Raw genomic sequence first — 16,729 nt, forward strand, 5'->3', positions numbered from 1 at the left:
ATGATATCAGGATGGGCATGTCTAATCCTAGACATCAATATAGAATGGTAAATACATTCCGCCCCCTTCTAACCAACTACACATCACATGACTTCCAGAATGGTCAAATCCATTCAAGGATATAATTTAGAAGAGATTACATATGACTTTGGTAAGACTATTAGGACAAATAACAGGGATCTAGGATCTTTGCTAGACCATATCTTAAATGAGAAGGACTTCAAATAAGTCTTTCCTGTGGAAACCCATCATTTAGCTTGGCGAAGAATGTTCTATATATATACACTCACCTAAAGAATTATTAGGAACACCTGTTCCATTTCTCATTAATGCAATTATCTAGTCAACCAATCACATGGCAGTTGCTTCAATGCATTTAGGGGTGTGCTCCTGGTCAAGACAATCTCCTGAACTCCAAACTGAATGTCAGAATGGGAAAGAAAGGTGATTTAAGCAATTTTGAGCGTGGCATGGTTGTTGGTGCCAGACGGGCCGGTCTGAGTATTTCACAATCTGCTCAGTTACTGGGATTTTCACGCACAACCATTTCTAGGGTTTACAAAGAATGGGGTGAAAAGGGAAAAACATCCAGTATGCGGCAGTCCTGTGGGCAAAAATGCCTTGTGGATGCTAGAGGTCAGAGGAGAATGGGCCGACTGATTCAAGCTGATAGAAGAGCAACGTTGACTGAAATAACCACTCGTTACAACCGAGGTATGCAGCAAAGCATTTGTGAAGCCACAACACGCACAACCTTGAGGCGGATGAGCTACAACAGCAGAAGACCCCACCGGGTACCATTCATCTCCACTACAAATAGGAAAAAGAGGCTACAATTTGCACGAGCTCACCAAAATTGGACTGTTGAAGACTCGATTTCTGTTGAGACATTCAAATGGTAGAGTCCGAATTTGGCGTAAACAGAATGAGAACATGTATCCATCCTCTGATGGCTACTTCCAGCAGGATAATGCTCCATGTCACAAAGCTAGAATCATTTCAAATTGGTTTCTTGAACATGACAATGAGTTCACTGTACTAAAATGGCCCCCACAGTCACCAGATATCAACCCAATAGAGCATCTTTGGGATGTGGTGGAACGGGAGCTTCGTGCCCTGGATGTGCATCCCTCAAATCTCCATCAACTGCAAGATGCTATCCTATCAATATGGGCCAACATTTCTAAAGAATGCTATCAGCACCTTGTTGAATCAATGCCACGTAGAATTAAGGCAGTTCTGAAGGCAAAAGGGGGTCCAACACCGTATTAGTATGGTGTTCCTAATAATTCTTTAGGTGAGTGTATATATATATACAGTGGGGGAAATAATTATTTGACCCCTCACTGATTTTGTAAGTTTGTCCAATGACAAAGAAATGAAAAGTCTCAGAACAGTATCATTTCAATGGTAGGTTTATTGTAACAGTGGCAGATAGCACATCAAAAGGAAAATCGAAAAAAAAACTTTAAATAAAAGATAGCAACTGATTTGCATTTCATTGAGTGAAATAAGTATTTGAACCCCTACCAACCATTAAGAGTTCTGGCTCCCACAGAGTGGTTAGACACTTCTACTCAATTAGTCACCCTCATTAAGGACACCTATCTTAACTAGTCACCTGTATAAAAGACACCTGTCCACAGAATCAATCAATCAAGCAGACTCCAAACTCTCCAACATGGGAAAGACCAAAGAGCTGTCCAAGGATGTCAGAGACAAAATTGTAGACCTGCACAAGGCTGGAATGGGCTACAAAACCATTAGCAAGAAGCTGGGAGAGAAGGTGACAACTGTTGGTGCGATTGTTCGAAAATGGAAGGAGCACAAAATGACCATCAATCGACCTCGCTCTGGGGCTCCACGCAAGATCTCACCTCGTGGGGTGTCAATGGTTCTGAGAAAGGTGAAAAAGCATCCTAGAACTACACGGGAGGAGTTAGTTAATGACCTCAAATTAGCAGGGACCACAGTCACCAAGAAAACCATTGGAAACACATTACACCGCAATGGATTAAAATCCTGCAGGGCTCGCAAGGTCCCCCTGCTCAGGAAGGCACATGTGCAGGCCCGTCTGAAGTTTGCCAATGAACACCTGAATGATTCAGAGAGTGACTGGGAGAAGGTGCTGTGGTCTGATGAGACCAAAATAGAGCTCTTTGGCATTAACTCAACTCGCTGTGTTTGGAGGAAGAAAAATGCTGCCTATGACCCCCAAAACACCGTCCCCACCGTCAAGCATGGGGGTGGAAACATTTTGCTTTGGGGGTGTTTTTCTGCTAAGGGCACAGGACAACTTATTCGCATAAACGGGAAAATGGACGGAGCCATGTATCGTGAAATCCTGAGCGAAAACCTCCTTCCCTCTGCCAGGAAACTGAAAATGGGTCGTGGATGGGTGTTCCAGCACGACAATGACCCAAAACATACAGCAAAGGCAACAAAGGAGTGGCTCAAGAAGAAGCACATTAAGGTCATGGAGTGGCCTAGTCAGTCTCCGGACCTTAATCCAATCGAAAACCTATGGAGGGAGCTCAAGCTCAGAGTTGCACAGAGACAGCCTCGAAACCTTAGGGATTTAGAGATGATCTGCAAAGAGGAGTGGACCAACATTCCTCCTAAAATGTGCGCAAACTTGGTCATCAATTACAAGAAACGTTTGACCTCTGTGCTTGCAAACAAGGGTTTTTCCACCAAGTATTAAGTCTTTTTTTGTTAGAGGGTTCAAATACTTATTTCACTCAATGAAATGCAAATCAGTTGCTATCTTTTATTTAAAGTTATTTTTTCGATTTTCCTTTTGATGTGCTATCTGCCACTGTTACAATAAACCTACCATTGAAATGATACTGTTCTGAGACTTTTCATTTCTTTGTCATTGGACAAACTTACAAAATCAGTGAGGGGTCAAATAATTATTTCCCCCACTGTATATATATATATATAAGCAAGCATTTAATGCTTTGCTGGATTATGAGTCTAGATTCTAGATTCTTCTGCAGGTAGAATGAAGTCTCACAATATCCTAAGACTACATCTCAATATGGAGATGATCAATTAATAAATTTATTTATTTGCAAATCTAGATGGTATAATTTCACCCACACTATCAAATTAGTCTTAATAAAATGAAATATCATTTTCTGTGTCTCTTACGAAGTCCTAGTAGGAATCTCACTTCTGCTCCTAGGAAAGCTGGGTGGTCTATCATAGTGCATCTCACCATGGCTTTCATCTTAATAGACCCCTCTAGAGAGCTCCACTTTGTCTTTCCTTTTTTTCTTCTAATGTGTTTCTCCTTTTTGAGTTTTTCTCCCCCCCACCGTGTATGGTTTATGATAACAAACTTATCAGTTAGACACACCTTCCTAGTTTTGAACTTTCCAATCATTGTCGGATGGGCGTGACTATTGATAAGAAATATGAAATCATAACCTTACCCAGAATGCACTTTTGCTACTGTTGTAATATCACCTACTCATACCTAGGTGGCACTGCTGTGTAAGCTATTTGCATCATAGTATAAAGGGTTAACTTATGTAAGTCTGAATAAAACGTATTCTATACATTTGACCTTAGAAGCTTTAATTCAAAGCTATAGGGATTAATTCTGACACTTGTAGCAATTAGAGACAGACCTCTAGGCGTCTCTCTGAATGTTTCTCACACTGTTGATCTATGGACCATAATGATATGAATGGTCTTGTTTTCTCACAGAGATATCAGTACCTCCTGTCATACCAAAGATGTGATTAATTGTTATAAAACACACATCTTTACAGACACTCTTTTAGAGATGAATATTATAACATATAACAATATCATATAAAGTAATATATATATATACACATATATATATATATATATATATATATATATACACACAGTACAGACCAAAAGTTTGGACAGACCTTCTCATTCAAAGAGTTTTCTTTATTTTCATGACTATGAAAATTGTAGATTTACACTGAAGGCATCAAAACTATGAATTAACACATGTGGAATTATATACATAACAAACAAGTGTGAAACAACTGAAAATATGTCATATTCTAGGTTCTTCAAAGTAGCTACCTTTTGCTTTGATTACTGCTTTGAACACTCTTGGCATTCTCTTTATGAACTTCAAGAGGTAGTCCCCTGAAATGGTTTTCACTTCACAGGTGTGCCGTGTCAGGTTTAATAAGTGGGATTTCTTGCCTTATAAATGGGGTTAGGACCATCAGTTGCATTGAGGAGAAGTCAGGTGGATACACAGCTGATAGTCCTACTGACTAGACTGTTCGAATTTGTATTATGGCAAGAAAAAAGCAGCTAAGTAAAGAAAAACGAGTGGCCATCATTACTTTAAAGAAATGAAGGTCAGTCAATCAGCCGGAAAATTGGGAAAACTTTGAAAGTAAGGGCTATTTGACCATGAAGGAGAGTGATGGGGTGCTGCGCCAGATGACCTGGCCTCCACAGTCACCGGACCTGAACCCAATCGAGATGGTTTGGGGTGAGCTGGACCGCAGAGTGAAGGCAAAAGGGCCAACAAGTGCTAAGCACCTCTGGGAACTCCTTCAAGACTGTTGGAAGACCATTTCAGGTGACTACCTCTTGAAGCTCATGAAGAGAATGCCAAAATCAAAGCAAAAGGGGCTACTTTGAAGAACTTGTTTCACACTTGTTTGTTATGTATATAATTCCACATGTGTTAATTCATAGTTTTGATGCCTTCATAGTCATGAAAATAAAGAAAACTCTTTGAATGAGAAGGTGTGTACAAACTTTTGGTCTGTACTGTATATATATATATATATATATATATATGTCCTACTGATTGTCTTATGCTAAGGACTAAGGCTCATTAAATGAATATTTGAATATTATATATTTTGCTTAATTAATAAATACCTAATTGTATAGGTAATTATCACCAGCTGTATAGAGCTTATCTTTATCTCCCGTCATAAATTTATAAGTAGACAAGGAGGCCTCTTCTCAGACTGGTACATTCATGAGAAGAATAACACTAAAAAGCAGAAACCTTTGTACGACCTTACTTTGGCCTACTCAAGATATACAAAATTGTAACTATAGTCGAGCATGGCAATGAACATCCATCTTGACTAGAATAATTGGATATCAATGCATTTACCTATGAAAAGGCGCAACAACAATACCAGGATGGGTCATCTATATCAGATGGTCCGAATCCTGGTGCCCTCACTGGTTAGCTGTTTGAAGACACCGCAGCACTCCTCATAGCATACCATGCACAGCGCCATACATTGTACAGTGGCTGTGCTCGGTATTGCAGCCTAAGCCCATTCACTGTACCATAGATCATGTGACCGATGAACATAACATCAATGGGTTAAGAAGAGGCCTTAGTGGCTTCTTCAAACAGATGATCGGCGGGGGTGCCGGGAGTTGGACCCTGACTAATTTGATATTATGACCTACCTCGAAGAGAGGTTATCAATATTCTAGTCCCGGAAAATGCCATTAAGGTAAAGAAAAGCATAAAATCTGGACATACAACCGTTTAGTAATCAGCAATAACTTCTCAAAATGGCAGTAGGTTGCCTTTATAAAGGCCTTATCAATCACCAGCTCTGTAATTGGTTGAAGGAATTTGGGGTCTGGTCAACTGTAAAAATCTGGAGCACAAGTTTTGTACTTCTGTACTACTAGTTCTGTACTAGTAGCTGTAGAGATAAGGTTGCAAAAGGGTGTGTGTACTATAAAGTCAGCCATAGGGCTATCACAAGGTACTTGTAGGGAGTGAGACCAGTCCTTCTAGGACTTATGTTGTTTTTGAATAACCAGAAGATATGCACCACACTCCACAGCGAGTGCAATGCGATGCCAGGTGGGACCGTCTTATTGGAGGTACCTTACCAGTCATAGTCTTATTCTGGTACAATGGGCATGTAAGTAAAGTAAAAAAAAATGGAATTTAAGCAATATTTCCTACTGGTTATATACAGTATTTTATATGTATAAGCTAAAAAATAACTATGAACTGTATCTAGCATCAGCTAGTGACGGCCTCGACTATAGGTGACTGAAAATACTTACAGCGACTGCAGAAATAAAACTGTTGATGAGGTAGTAGTCAGCACCGCCATGTGCGCTCAGATGCATAGGCATGAATCCTACAATCTTCGCTGGATACAGTGTTTTCTTATTATTCACAAAGTCAAACACTTCAATAGGACTCCCTCCAGCACAGCGTAATTCCCCCTAAAACAACAAAGAAATCATCCTTATGTGGTGTCATGGATAATTTGTGATCCTCCTGCTTTCTGAATGTACTGATGGCCACCTTGCTCTCTCCATTGACAGAATTCATCTGACAGCCCTAGGAAACCTGCTACAGGGAATTAGATTTCCTCCATGCTGCCACTCTGCCCTATTAACCAGACCGCTTGAAAAGGTAGCATTGTACAAGTAGTATATTAACCCCTTGGATACCTAAGGTTTTTTCATTTTTGCTTTTTCTCCTTTTTTTTTTTTCCCCCTATCTTCCCGGAGCCATAACTTTTTTTTATTTTTTCTGTTCACGTATCCATATGAGGGCTTGTTTTTAGCGGGACAAGTTGTACTTTCTAATGCCAAAAATTCCAAATAGGGTGGAATTGGAAACAAAATGCAATTCCTCCACCATTTTATGGGTTTTGCACCTACGGCATTCCCTTTGCAGAAAAACTGACCTGTAGAGAGAAGCATAATAGCTGAATTGCTCATTTCTTGTGCTGGCCTGCCAAATGCTGGCCAACATAAGAATTGCAGCTCCAATACCTTGGGTCTCTTAAGAGAGACCCAGCGTATTGAAATCACTAACCGTCATCCTTGTTGGCCGCAGGGGATGCCGGTAAGAAGCCAGGAAGCGCGTGCTTCCAGGTATTTTTTAACTTTTAGATGCCATGATCACACTTGATCACAGCATCTAAAGGCTTTAATGACCGCGATCGGCATTATTGCTGGTCTCAGTTATTAGCCGCCGGTCTCTGCTATTTGAAACAGTGGAGACTCGCCGGCCACGGCGCCCGCTGCATGTGTGAGCGGGCGCCATGTTTACCCATCGCTCCAGCGCTGTACATGTACGGTGCTTATAGCAAAAGGGTTTAAAGACTCTTTAAAGGGATTCTGTCACCTCGTTTTAGCCTATAGAGCTGTGGACATGCACGGCTAGATCGCCGCTAGCATGTCCGCAATATACCTGTCCCATATCTCTGAGTGCTTTTATTGAGTGTAAAAATTATTTTATATATATGCTAAATCAGCCTGGTAAGGTGCCCAAGGGGCTGTACTAAACGTTCTGGAGCCCAGCCATGCCCCCCTGAGAAGGAGCCCAGCACCGCCTGTATCCAGGAATCTCCTCCTCGCTCACAAAGTCAGATCGCCGTAATCTCGCGATGCGCAGCTCCGTCCCTGAGGCTGATGCCAGCACAGGGAAGTAACACTATGCCGACACTGCGCATGCGCGAGCAAGAAGGAGATTCGGCGGACGCAGGCGGTGCTGCGCTCCTTCACAGGGGGTGTGGTTGGGCTCCTTCACAGGGGGGCGTGGCTGGGCTCCAGAACAGTTAGTACAGCCCCTTGGGCACCTTACCAGGATGATTTGAATATATATATAAAATCATTTTTTACACTCAATAAAAGCACTCAGAGATATAGGACAGGTATATTGCGGACATGCTAGCGGCGATCTAGCCGTGCATGTCCGCAGCTCTATAGGGTAAAACGAGGTGACAGAATCCCTTTAACAACAGCAATGCCTATTTCCTAAAACCCAATGAATACATCATGACCTATTGTCCAGGCCTGCACCACCCATTTTATTAATCAAAAAGACAATTGATCATTATGTATTCATTGAGTTTTATGCCTAAAGCTTTTTTTATACCGACCAATGTTTCAGGCAATTACTGGGAACGAAATGCCACACAACCTCGTCATCTGGTTGTGCCCTTAAAAAGGCCAATTATTGTTCCTACAAATTCTCATCCCTGATAATTGATTTGGTTATTGGTTGAATCATTGCATCAACCCTTTCGCTATAAGGGGTGTTTGGACAATTTGCATCTGTGCTAGTCAGGACAATTTTTGCTGTTTTGACACATACAAATAAAACTTGAATGACAAAATAAAAACACATACTAACCCCCTCATACTGTTTTATTTTATTTTTTAAAGAAGACACCAGGCACATTGCCAAAATGCCACTTAACACTTTATCCTCACAGATACCTTCATGCAACTTTGCGTGAAAGTGTAGATATTCATAGAAATTGCATGAAAGCTGATATTAGTTGGTAACCCAAGCAGGAAGTTATATGAACCATGCTTCTTAAAAATAAACATGTGCAGAGTTCGTACAAACCACTTAGTCCTAACTTTACATAAGGGGTTCATGTACTAATATGAAATACACCTAAATTAGGCGTATTTAAAGCACAGATTGCAGCGCAATGAATAGTCGGAAGCGGTCTTACGTTTAGAACTGGTGCTGGATTACATTACAGTCCTTGAAACGTGTGCCCCCAAAACTAATATATTTCCTGACAGCAGACAACCTGACAATTGCAGTTACCTTGATGGACTGTTGACAACCATGTCCCCCTTTGTGTAGCTTTGTCACAAACAGGATTTATTTTAAAAATGCATCAAAACATTTGCCCCTAAAACACACTACCAAGCAGACGTTTACACATAAAAACAATATAAATGTAATATACTGAGGTATGCAACTTTCATATATACCACAAGCATATACATCAACAAGAGCTTGTGCTCTTACAAACACTAGAACAGAAGGTACATGTAATATTTGGCCATCATCTACATATGTTAAAAATCTATACTGTACACTACAAACAGCTTTTATGTTATCAAAATCTTCATTTGAGAGTACAAAATATACAGTATATAAAAATATAACCTAGCAATTAATGCACACTACCATCTTCATGTATCTCTGCAGCAAAGAGTGATTATTAGCAAGAATTGGAAAAAAAAATCTAATTTCCAACTAAAATGCGTAGTCTAGCATATTCCTTATACAAGAAGTTCTTTGGAGAATTGCCATCTGAAAAGGACCAGAGTCTCCATTGCCACATATCGAGGAGTTTAAAGTCGCACGATGCCTGGACACACTTGAGGGCCAGACTGATCACCTGCATGAAATAAAATATCCACATCCTGCAGAGGATGTAAGTAAGGCAGCCTGTCCAAAAAAAGTGCAGAGACAGATCATAGTCTGATGTTAGGGCCCACCCTGAAGTTGCATTGCAGAAACATGTTGTGGCCAGGTGGTTAAATAAAAAAGAAATAATTAATTTAAGTTTTTCTGCACTCAGTACCCTATAATAAGAAAGTAAAAACAGACTGATCAAAATCTTAGCTAATTTATTGAAAAGGAAAAACTAAAATATTGCACTGACATAAGTATTCAGACCCTTTACCCAGGACAGTTGAAGCACCTTTGGCAAAGATTACAGCCTCCAGTCTTCTTGGGTATGATGCCACATTGTTTGAAAACCTGGATTTGGGGATTTTCTGCAATTCTTCTCTGCAGATCCTCTCAAGCTCTTAAAAGGCTGGAGAGGGAATGTCAGTGGACAGTCATTTTAAGATCTCTCCAGAGGTCTCTGGGTAACTCAAGGCCATTCAAAGAGTTGTCTCAAAGCCACTCCTGTTGTCTTGGCTGTGTACTTAGGGTCACTGTCTTGTTAGAAAGTGAACCTTTCGGCCCAGCAGTGGCGTGCCCAGGGGGGGGAGGGCGGTCCGCCCTGGGTGCTGGCTCTCACGGGGGTGCCAACAGGCCCAGAAGCCATGAGCGCTTCCATCAATACAGATGGAAGCGCTCGTTGCTGAAGCGCTGACACCCACATACTGCGGCGGGGCAGGGAGTGGAGCGCATTGTTCCCTGCCCCGCCGCCGATCACGCCATAGGCTTCAGGCCTAGTAGGCCTGAAGCCTATGCGGTAGTGAAATCCCGGCGCAGGCGCCCATGATGACGTCATCGCGCGCCTGTGCCCGGACTCAGCAGCACAGTGACGGGACTCTGCGAGCAAGCGCAGGTAAGTATTTAGCTTTTTTTTTTCTTTTATGTGCCAACTTTGGGGGACATGAGGGGGGTGCACACAGGAGGACGTGGGGGGGAGATATGGTGGGATACTGTGTGGCATAGTGGGGGGCAAATTATTATGGGAGGGATTACTATGTGGGGGGAAAATTACTATATGGGCAATGTGGGGGACACTACTGTGTGGGGGCAGAGTGGGGGACACTACTGTGTGGGGGACAGTGTGGGGGACACTACTGTGTGGGGGGCAGCGTGGGGGACACTACTGTGTGGGGGACACTACTGTGTGGGGGGCAGCGTGGGGGACACTACTGTGTGGGGGACACTACTGTGTGGGGGCAGTGTGGGGGACACTACTGTGTGGGGGCATTGTGGGGGACACTACTGTGGGGGCATCAAGGGGGACACTACTGTGTGGGGGACACTACTGTGTGGGGGCAGTGTGGGGGACACTACTGTATGGAGGCAGTGTGGGAGACACTACTGTATGGGGGCAGTGTGGGAGACACTACTGTATGGGGGCAGTGTGGGGGACACTACTGTGTGGGGGACAGTGTGGGGGACACTACTGTGTGGGGGGACACTACTGTGTGGGGGACACTACTGTGTGGGGGCAGTGTGGGGGATACTACTGTATGGAGGCAGTGTGGGAGACACTACTGTATGGGGGCAGTGTGGGAGACACTACTGTATGGGGGCAGTGTGGGGGACACTACTGTGTGGGGGACAGTGTGGGGGACACTACTGTGTGGGGGGACACTACTGTGTGGGGGGCAGCGTGGGGGACACTACTGTGTGGGGGCAGGGTGGGGGAAACTACTGTGTGGGGGCAGAGTGGGGGACACTACTGTGTGGGGGCAGTGTGGGGGACATTACTGTACGGGGGCAGTGTGGGAGACACTACTGTATGGGGGCAGTGTGGGGGACACTACTGTATGGGGGCAGTGTGGGGGACACTACTGTATGGGGGCAGTGTGGGGGACACTACTGTGTGGGGGACACTACTGTGTGGGGGACACTACTGTGTGGGGGGAAATTACTGTGTGGGGGGCAGTGTGGGGGAAATTACTGTGTGGGGGCCTTTCTATTGGGGAGGCACTGTAGGGGCCATTCTATTATTTCTGGGGACACTATACAGGGATTATTACCTGGATCATAATAGAGGGTGTTATTATTACTGGGGGTACTCTAGGGGACATTATAACTGCTGTGGACAGTATAGGAACATTTGGGGTAATTTATCAAACTGGTGTAAAGTAGAACTGGCTTAGTTGCCCATAGCAGCCAATCAGATTCCACCTTTTATATTTGACAGCTCTTTTGGAAATCCAGTTCTACTTTACACCAGTTTGATAAATGACCCCAATTATATCTATTAGGGTCACTATTTTTTCAGCAGTAAAGTACCTGGGGCATTGGGGAGCACAACGGGTACAGTATTGGGGGTGGCAGCAGGATGACACTGTGGGGACACCAGGATGGGGGGGTTGATGGAAAAATTGAGAAATGTAACGTGTCTGTGTTACAACCTCTGTAGAGACGAGATGCGGCTAAAATAATTTCTCATGGCGGTCTAACGGAGGAGAAGAGGAAAGAGAAGGTCCACATGACAGGAGATCTCCCTGGATGTAAGAGGTATGTGGTCAAGTATTGGGGAAGGGGGTGTGCCAGAGAAATGACCCGCCTCGGGTGCCAAACACCCTGGGCACGCCACTGCGGCCCAGTCAGAGATTCAGAGTACTCTGGTTCAGGTTTTTATTAAGAATATATATATGTAGCTCCATTCAGCTTTCCCTCAGCCCTCACCAGTCTCCCTGTCCCAGCCACAGAACCCCATCCAGCATGATACTGCCACCACCATGCTTCACTGTAGGGATGTTAATGGGCATGTGATAAGAAGTGTCTGGTTTCCCTAGACATGATGCTTAGAATTGAGGCCAAAAACTTCAATCTTGGTTTTATAGGACCAGAGAGTCCTTCAGATGTTTTTTTGCAAACTTTAGGCAGGCTTTGTGTCTTTTACTAAGGAGAGGCTTTATTCTGCCCTTCCTGCCATAAAGCCCAGATTGGTGAAGTGCTGCAGTGATGGTTGACCTTCTGGAAGTTTCTCCCATCTGCACACAGGATTAGCCAGTGTGACCATTGGGTTCTTGGTCACCTATTATACCAAGGCTCATCTCCCCGATTACTTGGTTTAGTGGGTGGCCAAACTTCCATTTAAGAATGATGGAGGCCACTCTGCTCTTGGGAACCTTTAATTCTACTGAGCTCAACAAGCAGTTCTTTCCTAATCATGGCTTGGCTTTTGCTCTGATTTGCATTGTCAGCTATGAGACCTTATACAGACAGGGCTGTGTCCAAATAGGGAGCTAAACTTCTAAAGTGTTATAGCAAATGGTCTAAATACTTAGGACCATGCAAAATTTTAGTTTTTAATTTTTAAAATATTTGCAAAAATTTCTACAATTCTGTTTTCTTTTATTCTTTAACATCATGGGGTACTGAGTGCAGACTGATGAGGGAAATGTGATTTTTTTCTTTTTTTATTGTAGTACAAGGCCTACAGACGTAACAAAATGTGAAAAAAATTAAAGGATCTAAAGACTTTTCAAATAAACTGTATGTAAACTTTATTGACATTTGTGCGTTTGTGGTATGTTTGGTGCAACTTATTTGGTGCTGGGATCTGGATGCTGGTAACTGTCAGGGTCATAGCAGTCACAAACGGTCCTCCTTTTCTGGCATGAAAAGAACCCATATGTGAAAATCAGGAAGTATGCTCTCTGATTGATGGTGGAATGGAGTTTATAACATGCACAGAGGGGGGACATGTACAGTAAGACATGGAAAGAGAAGGATCTGTGTCTCTTCTTTCCTCCTGCAGCCTCTTGGCATGCCCCCCATTGCCCATCTCGGCTGGCTGTAGAGGGGAGCTGCTTTCTCTTGTGATAACTCGGACTGTGTAACAGATAGAGATCCATGCCTGGTTTTAAAGCTCAATCTCAGCAGGGAAAGGTTTAAACATGGAATGCTACAACAGTACCGTCTTTTGACTAGACAGATAGATATCTACATATAAAGCACTCTGTTGGTCAGCATATCCCAGCAATTGTAGTAGATGTGTGTCACCATAGCTGGAAATAGAAAACCAACCTCAATGCACCAGAAGTTTGCAAACACTGAATATATGATCTAATGCTATATTCACGATAGAAATGTACTTAGGAAATATAAAAATGATGTATGCCCATCTACCACACTGCTGCTGCTTTGTTTTGCTAGCACATCTATCAGCTTGGGATGTGGTTGGTAGGTGGTGGAGGGTGGAACTTACATCAAACCTAGGTTCTAAAAGCTCAGATGTGCGGCATGGTTATCTGTTCTTTGCCCTAAACCCCTGAAGAAGCAAGGGCTCTGGCGAAACATGATGGAGGGCAGTGTCTAAGAGTTTTAGGCCTCATGCACACGATCGTAGGCCATCTGTGCCAATATTGCGGACCGTGTGCACTCCGTATCACAGATGCGGACCCATTGACTTGAATGGGTCTGCAATCCGCAAGATACAGAGCAGTGCGGAAGCACAGATCGCAAGCCCATGAAAGCACTACAGAGCTCTTCTGTGGGATTTCGGTCCATGTCTCAGCACCACAAAAAATAGGATATGTCCTATTTTTTTTGCGGTGCCGACTGTCTATTGCGGATCGTGGACCCATTCAAGTCAATGAGTCCGCATTGTGGATTGCAGACCACAATTTGCAGTCCGCTGCACGGGCACGGGGCACACATGTTTCTGTGCGAAAGACCTTAATCTGTCACTAGCTGCAAGCTTGTTACACAGAAATACAAGTATTAGGACCCCACAGTATCTGACAGGGTCAAAGAGATAGGCTGTGTGCACCAACCACATCCCAAGCTGATAGATGTGCTAGCAAAGCTAAGCAGTAGCATTGACAAGGTCTTTTAATTATTAGCTTTAGCACTCATTCACTTGTCCATATAGCCACCGTCCCCGTGCTGCGGACCGCAAATAGTGTGCACTGGCCATGTGAATCCCGTATTGCGGTGCGGACCCATTGACTTAAATCCACAAAATACAGCATGACCTATCTTTTGCAGTGTGCAAGCACCTACCTGAAAGCCCACGGAAGCACTTCAGAGTCATGTCCTATCTTTGGCCATATTTTGCGGATCGCAACCCCATTCAAGTTAATGGGTCCGCATCTGCAGCACAGAGTGCACACGGCCAATGCCCGTATATTGCAGACCCGCCGTTTGCGGTCTGGAATACGGGAACGGATCCCTTACGGTTGTGTGAATGGGCCCTTAGTGGGGTTTTTTGGGGAATAAATACAAGTAGGGAAGGGTAAACTGAGTGATAAATGTAAAAAGGGGTTTTAGTGGCCAAATGGCTTTGTGAAAATATGGGTTGACCATAATCCAACATTTATCAGGGTCAACCGGAATTGCATAGACTTGATAAAAGCCCCAGTAAGTAAGCTGAAACATTGCACTGGTTGAATAAACGTCACTATCTTTGACTCAACTGGTTGTACTGCGGCATTTGTGGACTAGATAGATAGATATGTATGGTAGGCTCAGGGCCCACCTTAAAGGAAGTCTGTCAGCAAGTTAGACCTTGCTAAACTGCTGACAGCACTAGGTATGACCACATACCTTTTGTGGAGCTTTTATTACCGTGTATAGTTAGACTATGCCAGGTTCTGCTCCTGAAAGTGTTCACTGTGATGTGCTCTCTATATTGAGCTTCTTCACAGCCACTTCCCACTGCTCTGATAACTGTAGTGGTCTCCTGGTTGGATGCTACAGCTGTCACTTAGAGCAGGGAGAGGGACTTTAAAGCAGCTAAAAAGCAGAGAGCATGTCACAGTGCAGATCTGCCTACAGTGCATTTGCAGGAGCAGAACCTGGCAGCATAAAACTTCATATTCACACTGCACCTCATAATAATAAAAGTTGTTGACACGCTCCCTTGAAATCAATAAGTAGACCTAAGGCATCACTGCGGACCAGCCACTAGATGGTGCCATTGCACCAAAAATGGAAGTGTGCTGTGCTCTGCCAGGAGAGCAGTAGAGAAATACCAGTCCCCTGTCACCTGCTCAGAAAAGACAATAGGCAGGCTCCAATATGCTGAAAGGGTGCAATGACAGTAAGTGCACCCGTGAGCTGCGTGCTGTGCTCTCAGCAATTCCATCCCCTCAGGAGTGCACTACAACCATGAGACTGTGTTCCAATGAATATGTCTCACGTAACCGTTCAGGTGCACCCTCCTACCTACCAGAGATCATATGTAAGGTATTGTACAGTAGAATGTCTTGTCAGCCAAGCAAAGAACCCATAAGGTGTGCTTCCCCAGTCCACGTGCTTTACAGATATAGGCAGACAAAACAGAGAGAGCGACAATGTGGACCGTTCGCTGAGTATTATGCTAGCAGCGGGTGTGACTGTGATGTAAAGTATTCAATTAAGAATCAATGAAAACGTAATGAGCTGAACTGTAAATCACACAGCAATTAGTGAGTAAACAAGTGTTAACAAGTTACATGATATACTTTACAGCTTCCGCTAATGACTTGGGGATAATTCTGTGCTGCATTAAAGGGTCTGTCAGCAGATTTGTTCCTATGACACTGGCTGACCTGTTCCGTGTACGTTTGGCAGCTGAAGGCATCTGTGTTGGTCCCATGTTCATATGTGCCCGCATTGCTGAGAAAAATAATGTTTTAATATATGCAAATGAGCCTCTAGGAGCAACTGGGGCGTTACCATTACACCTAGAGGCTCTGCTCTCTCTAGGTCAGGGATGGGCAAACTGCGGCTCTCCAGCTGCTGTAAAACTACAAATCCCATCATGCCCTGCTGTAGGCAGACTGGGCATACTGGGAGTTGTAGTTTCACAACAGCTGGAGAGCCGCAATTTGCCCATCCCTGCTCTAGGTGGTACTTTGATTGACAGGGTCAGGCGTGGTCATGTTTACACGGTCTCGTCCTGTCAATGAAAGTGCAGAGGGCGTGGCAGTTGCAGAGAGAGCAGAGCCTGTAGGTGTAATGGCAACACCTCTGTTGCTCCTAGAGCCTCATTTGCATATATTAAAACATCATTTTTCTCAGCAATGCGGGCACATATGAACATGGGACCAACACAGATGCCTTCAGCTGCCAAGTGCACATGTAACAGGTCAGCCAGTGTCATAGGTACAAATCTGCCGACAGATGCCCTTTAAAGTTTGAAGTAGATAATCCAGTGAATTTAAAGAGATAACTCACTTTATGGTAGATGGGTCCATCAAAGCTCAACTGTTATCCCCCCTGGGATCAGCTGTGAACAGTTTGGAGACTCAGCAGTGAGTGTATAACTTCCAAGCAGTGCCCCCACAGGAGAAGTAAAGTATTACACAGTTCCTAGTGAAGTGTGCTGTCTATATCATGCAGAAACGTGCCAGATCCACCAGAGTGAGAGATGCCATCTCTAATAATTTAACAACAAATGTCTGAATTCGCAAAAAAAGATTATCACGTCAAAAAGACCAAACTTTTTATCCCCTGGAAGTCAACAATAAGGGTTACTAGTAAATGTCAGAGATCTTGAAAAGTGATGCCCTGATCAAGGAAGTGAATAAGAAAATTGTA

General features: G+C 43.7%; 1 protein-coding gene across 2 annotated transcripts in view; it reads right to left on the bottom strand.

Moving 5' to 3' along the window:
• LOC120998447 overlaps positions 1-16,729 on the bottom strand; it is a 177,767-nt gene that overhangs the window by 2,616 nt on the left and 158,422 nt on the right. For both annotated transcript variants that reach the window (XM_040429077.1, XM_040429082.1), the window contains one exon: positions 6,067-6,231. In XM_040429077.1, the coding sequence (XP_040285011.1) occupies positions 6,067-6,231 (165 nt within the window). The remainder of the gene's footprint in view (positions 1-6,066; positions 6,232-16,729) is intronic.

The sequence above is a fragment of the Bufo bufo genome, chromosome 1, assembly GCF_905171765.1.
Source record: "Bufo bufo chromosome 1, aBufBuf1.1, whole genome shotgun sequence".
NCBI classification, from domain to species: Eukaryota; Metazoa; Chordata; class Amphibia; order Anura; family Bufonidae; genus Bufo; species Bufo bufo.